This window comes from Oncorhynchus nerka, linkage group LG21 (genome assembly GCF_034236695.1).
Source record: "Oncorhynchus nerka isolate Pitt River linkage group LG21, Oner_Uvic_2.0, whole genome shotgun sequence".
Taxonomy (NCBI): domain Eukaryota; kingdom Metazoa; phylum Chordata; class Actinopteri; order Salmoniformes; family Salmonidae; genus Oncorhynchus; species Oncorhynchus nerka.
Genome location: NC_088416.1, coordinates 27,656,984 through 27,668,019, shown reverse-complemented (window position 1 = coordinate 27,668,019; position 11,036 = coordinate 27,656,984). Strand labels below are relative to the sequence as shown.

At 46.8% G+C, this 11,036-nt stretch overlaps 1 protein-coding gene across 3 annotated transcripts in view; it reads right to left on the bottom strand.

The window, feature by feature from the left end:
• Positions 1-97: 97 nt before the first annotated feature.
• The window catches only part of LOC115104246 (sphingosine 1-phosphate receptor 2-like), a 32,303-nt gene continuing 21,364 nt past the window's right edge, over positions 98-11,036 (bottom strand). For 2 of the 3 annotated variants that reach the window (XM_029625575.2, XM_029625576.2), the window contains exon 2: positions 98-3,623. In XM_029625575.2, the coding sequence (XP_029481435.1) occupies positions 2,335-3,456 (1,122 nt within the window). In that variant the 5' untranslated portion in view covers positions 3,457-3,623 and the 3' untranslated portion in view covers positions 98-2,334. Of the gene's footprint in view, positions 3,624-4,544; positions 5,851-11,036 lie in introns of those variants that run through there. The other variant, XM_029625577.2, reaches the window with a different exon arrangement.

The following is an 11,036-nucleotide window of genomic DNA, read 5'->3' as shown; positions in this document are numbered from 1 at the left end:
ACGTATCAGGACATGTTTTTCTACATACAATATATGCACAAATATGAACTTTTGTGTGCACACATTCACTCGTTTAAAAACACACACACAAAACGCATTGGATTCTTCAGATATTTCATTTATTTTATAAAAAGGAATGCATTAAAAAAAAAAAAATATGTACCACTATTAGTGTTTAAGCTGTACCGTTTTGACACAGGCATCGTGCTACTGGACACACGACATTCCATACATGAACACAGTTCTTACATACATACATACATACTGTACATACTTACATACATAGTCATTCATATATTTATACAAATAATACAGGGTTAGGCAACACATGAATGAAGTGATAGGTATGTTTGCGCTGTCTTTGAAGAAACCCAGGAGAGAGCAGGCAGTCAGGCAATATGGAATCTGCCAAAGTGCTTTCACTATTCCTACTGGTCTGGCCTAGCCTGGAATCTAAATGTATATGCTCAGTTTATTGTGAAGTGAAACAATTGTGTAACAGAGCATATTAGTTTGGATTCCAGGCTAGGGCTCGCTGTCTAACTAGCAGGCTGTAAAAACCTGCATGGAAATATGATGAGGACCAGAAGCGTGGCCAAGTGAGAGTGAGTGTGTGTCTGTACAAAGGCAGATGAGGTTCTTCCCGAACAACAGGAACCGCTTCATGAAACACAGGACTTCCTGCCGTTAGAGGAAGTAGAGTTTATTTAGGCATCTAAGAGAGTAAAGAGGACGACCTCTCGTGTGAAGGGAATGGACACCCGTGCTCCCCTTTAAACGGGATCTTCTCTCGTTTATGGAGGGGGAGAGGGATTATTGGGATTGGGGAAGATGAGATGTGTCTACTCTAGACGAATCCCATGTCTTCCTGTGTTGAACAGGACACTACTATTTTTCAACCATTCTACCTGGACTGGCTTGGGGGGTGATATTCCTGTTATTTTGTTGTGGTCTGTTTTTAAGACTTCGCAGTGAGATTGACCTACCCTGTTTAATCCCACTCTCTGCACATCAATGACAAGTCAATGATCAATAATACTGTCAAAAATAGAGCGGTCTCGCTCCAAACACTTCATACTTACATTCAGGCCCATTCCCCTGGAGCAACGCCCAATAATAACAGAAAGCACACTCTGCCACTACGTTGCTATAACGTCGTTAAGACAACAGCCCTGTTGGTTATGGGCTGCTGGGTAGCTGTCATTGAGTGAAATTTATCAGGGCCAACTCACTTCAGGAAATGTGTTTTCTGACTGGGCCTTCCTCTTAGGAAACGTTAGTTACAAAAGACAACAGTAGAAGCGAGAGGGACAGATTTGAGAGAGAGAGAGAGACAGAATGTTAATGAACAAGCTGAACTTACTGGAGTACACCAATACACATTAGTTCTTACAAAGGAGTTAGAATGTCATGCAATATACGTAAGCAGAGTACTTTTGTTTTTTTGCAGTTAATCAAAGGGATCTATGCAGGTTAATATATGAGGATATATAGCCCTGGTTTAGAGGGGTACTTGTAAGGGTTTTGGCCTGCATGGAGTGCAGTACTGAGTGAGGACTAGTCACTGCCTGGGTGCCTCACGTCTCTCTATATGAGCAATGGCCTATGAGTACTGTATGTATGGATACATATATAATTCACTCCGGAACGTCTGTGGTTGAACCTTTCAAGAGGGTGACAGCCATAAACAACCACACAACGCTTACATGTCTACAAAGTGCAATATGTGAAAGCTTTACCATTATCAGGGCGCAGTAAAACACTCCCAACAACTCAGCATCACGATTATGTATTATGCATATGGTGTCTGTGGATTTGGCTTTCCATAAGAGAGTCCGCATACATGTAAAACAAGCGGACATGCAGAACATGAATTCATGTATCGTTATAGTCAAGACTCCCTCAACAAAGATTGTGACTCCACTCTGTGAAAGTCCCTAAGAAAATGTTTAAAAACATTTTTAAAAGAAAGAAAAAAAGGCTCAGCTATGATTGTGAATTCATTGAATAATAGTGAATTCACTCGAGGATGATTGTGTTATCAGGCTCTTGTGGTGAATCGGTTGAATGCTGATTGTGAATTCACACAGGTATGATTGTAATGAGAGTCAACGATGTTGTGACATCTCTCCAGACAAACAGACAGACGGTCTTCTATGTGGCAGGTCTGGAGTGGGGATGGGGGGGGTTCACAGGTGTGCTTTCCTCTTTAAGTCTCTTCACCTGCACACAGCCCCATTACACACACTATCCCTCTCACACACCCAGCCTAACAGACATACATGCACACACCTTCACATTCAGAAACACACACTGTGCAATTATAGCATTGAGTCAGACACAGGTGGTGCACTCTGCCTGCATGATGGGCGTGGTCTGGTGTTCGTGTTTGTTGGTACAGTGCTCCATAGAGCTGGAGCTCTTGAGGGGCACCAGGCATCGGTCAGTGGGGCGCCCGCTGGTCAGCAGCCCCCAGCAGCACAGCACACGCAGGAACTCTTTTCTCATGTCCTTACTGCGTAGCGTGTAGATCAGCGGGTTGAGTGCCGAGTTGAGCGTGGCGATGCCGAAGAAGATGTCTGCCTTGGAGAGGACGGGGCAGTCCAGCCTGCGGCAGGAGGTGTCCAGGAGGAGGACGGTGAAGGCGGGCAGCCAGCACACGATGAAGACGCCCAGCACGATGGTGACCGTCTTCAGCAGGGCGTAGGCCGGAGAGTTGGTGGCCTCCTGGTGGCTGGAGCGCACGATCAGGTAGATGCGCACGTAAAGGATGCCGATAGAGAGCAGGATGATGCTGAAGATGGTGACCACGAACAGGATGTACTTCTTGGAATAGAGGGGCAGCAAGGCCGAGCACTCAGGCAGGTTGTTGATGCAGTTCCAGCCGATGATGGGCAGGCCCCCCAGGAGGATGGAGGTGACCCAGCACGTCCCGATCAGCAGGAACATACGACACGTCCTGTTAGAGCCGTAAACCCTGACCTTGGTGATGGCGATGTAGCGCTCGATGGCGATGGCCAGCAGGCTGAAGACGGAGGCGGCCAGCGCTATAAAGGCTGTGCCCTCCCGGATGAACCACTGCACCGGCACCAACTCAAAGGTCCTCGGCCCTGATAGGAAGATGTTGGCGATGTAGGCTGAGCCGGCCAGCAGGTCGGAGAAGGCTAGGTTCCCGATGAAGAAGAACATGGCGGTGTGGAACTTCTTGTTGCGGAACACGGCAATGAGCAGCAGCAAGTTCTCCAGAATGATGATGCTGCAGATGATGACGAAGACGATGTTGAGGGAACTGAGCTGGGCCTTCCCGTTGGTGCGCTCCTCTAACTCCTCCCAGGTCATGTCCTTGGCAAACACATAGTAGGCATGGATCAGGGTCCGGTTGTAGTACTGGGAATACTTGCTCTTCATGGCAACAACGGGGTGGCAGAGCACGGTGGCTTTTCGGCAAAGAGTCATTCACACAGTGGTATGGTGACGGTAGAGCTGGTCTGGGCCGATGGTCATTCTCTCAAGAGGAGCCGTCTGGGAGACAGGGGGAGGACGCAGGGCAGGCAGGCTGAGGGGAGGGACTGTGCCCGTCCCAGAATCACGTCTCAGTGGCCCAGGAAGCCTGGTTGGGTCACCTGCAGAGAATCAGAGAGACATGGTCAGGATTACCAACAGGGCATATAGTGTGCATTGTGTGATTTTAATCAATTATGAGTAGGCATTGGTTGATGATATCATTGGAAACACTTTTTTTACTACAAAACATAGAAAAGCACAATTTCCACATATGTTGATGTTGGGGTTGTGCTGGAGATGACGACTACGAAGCAGAATTTATTTGTATTTTTTTAAATGTCCCTTTAAATAGACATTGTAAAAGAGGGAAAAAGGTTGATTCAAGTGTCGACTCATCTAGTGGAGACAAAGTAATGAGTTGGTCTGTGTTACAGTGAAATAGTTTATTAAGGTCAGACTTGCTTAAGACACAAATCAGAGCAGATGTGTGTGTGTGACTGATTCTTACTGCCATAGGGCCTGCTTTGGCCTGTGAACCTGGGGTGATCAGACATTTCTTAGGGTTCAAAAATAGATCCAATCTGGACAGATCTGGCATCTGCCCTCAGGCACAACTCTCCCCTGAGCATTACACAGAAAGGACTGTGTGTGACCACATGTGCAACTGCTGCAAATACACTGTGTACTTTGTCCCTTTGCTACATCTCCAGCTAAGCACCCACACAGGCAGACAGTTGCTGCTTTTGTCTGTGCAACAGGATTGGAATGACAGTAGAGAGATAGTGTATTAGTGTTGAGCATTGAGAGACTCAAGGGCAAGGTTTACGTCATCATGATAACCTATCATGAAGAGTTACACTCTTTGACCTGTAATTCCTAGGAAAATCAGTACAAGGAAACATAGGAAACAGAGATTCTTCTTCCAGAACAGTAGCTTAGACAGAGATCACCTGTAGGCTGTAGCCTCAGAACCTAATGGTCCATCAGGCCAGAACAGACAGCAGCTAGGTCTGTCCGTCTACTGAGGATATTCCGCTCACCATTTCTAAGCACCTTGCTGTCAACACTCTGCTCCGTCACACCATCGTTGTCCGGACTGAGCAACATTTAACTCCATTGAAGTCCCTCTCTAACACCAGCATAGCAGCATAGATTGTGGGATCAGCCAGACTAGGGCCAGGGGCAGGCCGCAACGTGATGTCCCCCAAAACACTGGAGGGCATCTCACAACCCTACCAGTAAGTAAACAACAGAAAGATGGGGACTTCCCAGACTTGTGGGAAGTATATTATTAACCAATCTAAAGTGAAAGAAAAAATCTATTCTCATGATCATTGGTTAAGATAGTTGTAAAAAGCCACAGTTGGGTCATAACATTTTAATTAGCAGATGTGTGTCACTGGTTTTCAGATCCACTCTACCCTTAAACATTTACATTCAATAATTAATTAAAAATTAAGCCGTTTGTTCATTTGAATGGTACAGTTTAAAAAATAACTTTCAAACAAATGCATGCAAATAACACACTGGTCCACAAAGAAAGCTTGGAATCAGTAGTCAAAAGTCAAAACAGTGTTGAAAGCAAAAGGAGGGTCTGTAAAATTTAAAAAAAAGAAGCTGTCCAGCAGTAAAGAGGTTCTGGAAAGCTGATTAGAGTCTGAGCTCTTAAATACGTTGACGGTAACAAGATGCCTCTGGAGAGCAGCTCATAGTAACCTGATCCTGATGCTTTCACTGCACGCCTCCTCTCTACAGCCTGAGCTGCTGCTGCCTGCTTCATTTCCCTAATCTAAACGGTTTTACTGCTGTTTAGGTAGCTAGCTAGGTAGTCTAACTGCCGTCCTGTCTACTGGGCTGTGACAAACCTCAGTGAGGGTGGAGAGAGGGGCTGGGGAGAGTGGAATGAGCGGCGTGCCCATGTGGAATGGTATCTGGACACAAAGGCAGGAATCTGAGACGTCGCTGTGACGCATACAAAACCCTCATGCACTCGTGCACACACACCCACACACACACTGATACCAGCACACACAGTCCCCCACATATAAGCCGTCATGGAAGGCTTTCAACGTCATGTGAACATAGCCCTATACACTCTTTCACATACACACCTAAGAGTATATACACTCGACACAGAGAGCGGAGGAGAGCAGCACACGAGTCCAGCTGCGCACACACACACATAGGTTGAACACACACACAGCTGCTCTTGGCTACCAATAATAACCAGCATGCTCTGCTGTTTCCTCAAGCAGGAACAAAAGAACAATAGTCTCCTTCGGTGTGGAAGAGCTCTGCCTTCCAGCCTGAATAACACAGCCACACCAAGCCATGCTGGAGTCACTCCCTCCCGGTCAGACTACTCCCAATAGGGCTGCTGCAACTGTATTATCCGTTGGACGTGTGCTGATGTATGCCCATTTTATGCTGGGGTCAAATCCAATGTCCCCTCTGTGGAACAATACAGTTGATTCAATTCAATTAATATATTCCTATTTCCTTATCGGATTCATAGCATCAGGTCTCCCCCCCCCCCCCCCCCGGTTTCCTGTGTCCATAAGTAGAGAGAAATCAGGACTTGAGGCTGAGTGCCTCTGCCAGCCGCACCAGTGTAATTACATCAGGTTACATTACTACTGCAGACGGTAATGATGTTGTTATTGGAGGAGTCAATATAAACCAGCTCTCTAAAAACGGCTGAGATTGAACAGAGCAAAGAGGACATGTGGTGTTTTGGAAGCAGCTTCTTCTTTCCTCTCAGCTCATCTTTCAGTTAGTTCTCTTCAGATTTCTAAGGAGAGTTTCCCAGACTGTTTTCCGACTTGGCTCGTAGACAGCAGCTCAAGTCCCCGTCAGACTGTGCATCGCCGTGGAGACCTTGGCGTGCCACGTGACATCTCCGTGATCAGGGGATTTGACAGCGTGTGAAACCTGATGGGCTGGTTTACCTGCAGTGCTGTTGTCTCGTCCCTTGATCTGCCCTGTGCCACACAGGCCCAGACGTCTCCAAGGCAACTAGCTGACAGACAGGACAAGCGAGCAGCAGACTTCCTGCTCCACTGCTCTGTAGTCCCGAACATCATATGGCACGAGACAAAGCTGTGCACTGTGTTGACCCCTCATACATCACACATCACTGTCATATCCCTGCTGCTGGAGCCCTAACAGATAAACACATGCTCAGCACCAAGACACACCTTCCTTCCCTCCCTCTCTCCCCTACCTTCAACAACAGGGTGTGATGAGAGTGACTATGAGTTTATCGATTACACAGAGGTAGGCCTAGATCCAATGAGAGAACAAGTCTGTGTGCCATGTGAGATTCATGTGGCTCCACTGGCAGGTTTTACTCTGGTGCAAGAAGCTAAAGCCTGAGGCTTCTGTATTTCCATGGCTGAAGGCCCTACTCTAACCCACATTAGTGTTCAATGGTCTACTGCAGGACCAGGAACCTTGGTCAAACAGTACAGGCTGGAGAATCGTGTCTCCATTGTGAGTGTGTAAAAAGAGAGAGCGAGAGAGAGCGAGAGAGAGCAAGAGAGAGAGAGCGAGCGAGAGAGCAAGAGAGAGAGAGAGCGAGAGAGCAAGAGAGAGAGCGAGAGAGCGAGAGCAAGAGAGAGAGAGCGAGAGCAAGAGAGAGAGAGAGAGAGAGGGAGAGATGGATGGATGGAAAGAGTGAGAGGAAATAAGAGATAAAAGGCAGCAGTGAGAGACAGGAAGACAAGCACCAGACATACATTTCTCAGGTGTCATTCAGAGAGACAGGAAATCAAAAAACGCTTCAGGGAGCACATTTACATCAAGATAGGAGCCGAAGACGAATCACCAAACGTGTATGCTCATTCTGCATAGCCTAGATATAGGGTCATTATCAAAGCTATGTAAACTCAGCAAAAAAAAGAAACGTCCCTTTTTCAGGACCCTGTCTTTCTAAGATATTTGGATTTTTACGAACTAACTTCACAGATCTTCATTGTAAAGGGTTTAAACACTGATTCCCATGCTTCAAATCCAAGTGTATTTGTCACGTGAGCCGAATAAAACAGGTGTAGACCTTACAGTGAAATGCTTACTTACAGGCTCTAACCAATAGTGCAAAGAAGGTGAACAATAGGTAAGTAAAGAAATAAAACAACAGTAAAAAGAAAGTGAAAAATAACAGTAGCGAGGCTACATACAGTAGCGAGGCTATAACAGTAGCGAGGCTATAACAGTAGCGAGGCTATATACAGTAGCGAGGCTATATACAGTAGTGAGGCTATATACAGTAGCGAGGCTATAACAGTAGCGAGGCTATATACAGTAGCGAGGCTATAACAGTAGCGAGGCTACATACAGACACCAGTTAGTCAGGCTGATTGAGGTAGTATGTACATATACAGTAGATATGGTTAAAGTGACTATGCATATATGATGAACAGAGAGTAGCAGTAGCGTAAAAGAGGGGTTGGCGGGTGGTGGGTGGGACACAATGCAGATAGCCAATGTGCGGGAGCACTGGTTGGTCGGCCCAATTGAGGTAGTATGTACATGAATGTATAGTTAAAGTGACTATGTATATATGATAAACAGAGAGTAGCAGCAGCTTAAAAAGAGGGGTGGGGGGCACAAAATGCAAATAGTCCGGGTAGCTATTTTGATTACCTGTTCAGGAGTCTTATGGCTTGGGGGTAAAAACTGTTGAGAAGCCTTTTTGTCCTAGACTTGGCATTCTGGTACCGCTTGCCATGCCGTAGTAGAGAAACAGTCTATGACTGGGGTGGCTGGGGTCTTTGACAATTTTTAGGGCCTTCCTCTGACACCACCTGGTGTAGAGGTCCTGGATGGCAGGCAGCTTAGCCCCAGTGATGTACTGGGCCGTACGCACTACCCTCTGTAGTGCCTTGCGGTCAGAGGCTGAGCAATTGCCGTACCAGGCAGTGATGCAACCAGTCAGGATGCTCTCGATGTTGCAGCTGTAGAACCTTTTGAGGATCTCAGGACCCATGCCAAATCTTTTTAGTTTCCTGAGGGGGAATAGGCTTTGTTGTGCCCTCTTCACCACTGTCTAGGTATGTTTGGACCATTCTAGTTTGTTGTTGATGTGGACACCAAGGAACTTGAAGCTCTCAACCTTCTCCACTACAGCCCCGTCAATGAGAATGGGGGCATGGTCGGTCCTCATTTTCCTGTAGTCCACAATCATCTCCTTAGTCTTGGTTACGTTGAGGGATAGGTTGTTATTCTGGCACCACCCGGCCAGGTCTCTGACCTCCTCCCTATAGGCTGTCTCGTCGTTGTTGGTGATCAGGCTGTTGTGTTGTGTCGTCTGCAAACTTAATGATGGTGTTGGAGTCGTGCCTGGCCATGCAGTTATGGGTGAACAGGGAGTACAGGAGGGGACTGAGCATGCACACCTGGGGAGCTCCAGTGTTGAGGATCAGCGTGGCAGATGTGTTGCTACCTACCCTTACCACCTGGGTACGGCCCATCAGGAAGTCCAGGATCCAGTTGCAGAGGGAGGTGTTTAGTCCCAGGATGCTTAGCTCAGTGATGAGCTTTGAGGGTACTGTGGTATGGAACGCTGAGCTGTAGTCAATGAATAGCATTCTCACATAAGTGTTCCTTTTGTCCAGGTGGGAAAGGGCAGTGTGGAGTGCAATAGAGATTGCATCATCTGTGGATCTGTTTGGGCGGTATGCAAATTGGAGTGGGTCTAGGGTTTCTAGGATAATTGTGTTGATGTGAGCCATTACCAGCCTTTCAAAGCACTTCATGGCTACGGACGTGAGTGCTAAGGGTCTGTAGTCATTTAGGCAGGTTGCCTTTGTGTTCTTGGGCTCAGGGACTATGGTGGTCTGCTTGAAACATGTTGGTATTACAGACTCAAATCAGGGACACGTTGAAAATGTCAGTGAAGACACCTGCCAGTTGGTCAGCACATGCCTGGAGCACACGTCCTGATAATCCGTCTGGCCCCGCAGCCTTGTGTATGTTGACCTGTTTAAAGGTCTTACTTACGTCAGCTACGGAGAGCGTGATCACACAGTCGTCCGGAACAGCTGATGCTCTCATGCATGCCTCAGTGTTGTTTGCCTCGAGGCGAGCATATATGTGTTCTTAGCTCTTCTGGTAGGCTCGTGTCACTGGACAGCTCGCGGCTGTGCATCCCTTTGTAGTCTGTAATAGTTTGTAAGCCCTGACACATAAGACGAGCGTCGGAACAGGTGTAGTATGATTCAATCTTAGCCCTGTATTGACACTTTGCCTGTTTGATGGTTCGTCGCAGGGCATAGCGGGAGTTCTTCTAAGCTTGTGGGTTAGAGTCCTGCACCTTGAAAGCGGCTGCTCTACCCTTTAGCTCAGTGCGAATGTTGCCTGTAATCCATGGCCTCTGGTTGGGGTATGTACGTACAGTCACTGTGGGGACGACGTCCTCAATGCACTTATTGATAAAGCCAGTGACTGATGTGGTGTACTCCTCAATGCCATCGGAAGAGTCCCGGAACATGTTCCAGTCTGTGATAGCAAAACAGCCCTGTAGTTTAGCATCTGCTTCATCTGACCACTTTTTTATACACAGAGTCACTGGTGCTTCCTGCTTTAATTTTTTGCTTGTAAGCAGGAATCAGGAGGATAGAGTTTGTCAGATTTACCAAATGGAGGATGAGGGAGAGCTTTGTACGCGTCTTTGTGTGTGAAGTATAGGTGATCTAGAATTTTTGTATGCGTGGAGTACAGGTGATCTAGAAGTGTTCCCCCTCTGGTTGCACATTTAACACATTTAACATTTGGTAGAACTGATTTAAGTTTCCCTGCATCTGGGTGAGTGGTTTCCTGTTTGCTTATTTCCTTATACAGCTGACTGAGTGTGGTCTTAGTGCCATCATCCGTCTGTGGTGGTAAATAAACAGCCACGAAAAGTATAGCTGAAAACTCTCTAGGCAAGTAGTGTGGCCTGCAATTTATCACAATATACTCTACTTCAGGCGAGCAAAATCTAGAGACTTCCTTAGATTTCGTGCACCAGCTGTTTACAAATATGCATAGACCGCCCAACCCTCGTCTTACCAGAGTGTGCTGTTCTATCTTGCCGGTGCAGAATATATCCTGCTAACTTAATATCCATGTCGTCATTCAGCCACGATTCCGTGAAAAAGGATATTACAGTTTTTGATGTCCAGTTGGTAGGATATTCGTGATCGTACCTCGTCTAATTTATTGTCCAATGATTCCACGTTGGCGAGTAGTATTGACGGTAACGGCAGCTTTCCCACTCACCTTCTGCGGGTCCTGAAGAGGGATCCGGATCTTTGTCCTCTGTACCTGCATCGCTTCCTCTTGCAAATACCCAGTCCCAGTCGGGTGCTTGGAGAATGTCCTGTGCGTCCTGCTTGTTGTAGAATTTTTTTTTTTGTCTAATCCGAGGCGAGTGATCGCTGTCCTGATATCCCAAAGCTCTTTTTTGCCCGTAAGATACGGTTGCAGAAACATTATCTACAAAATAAGTTACAAATAACACAAAGAATTCTTCCGGCACCATTTTGAGAATT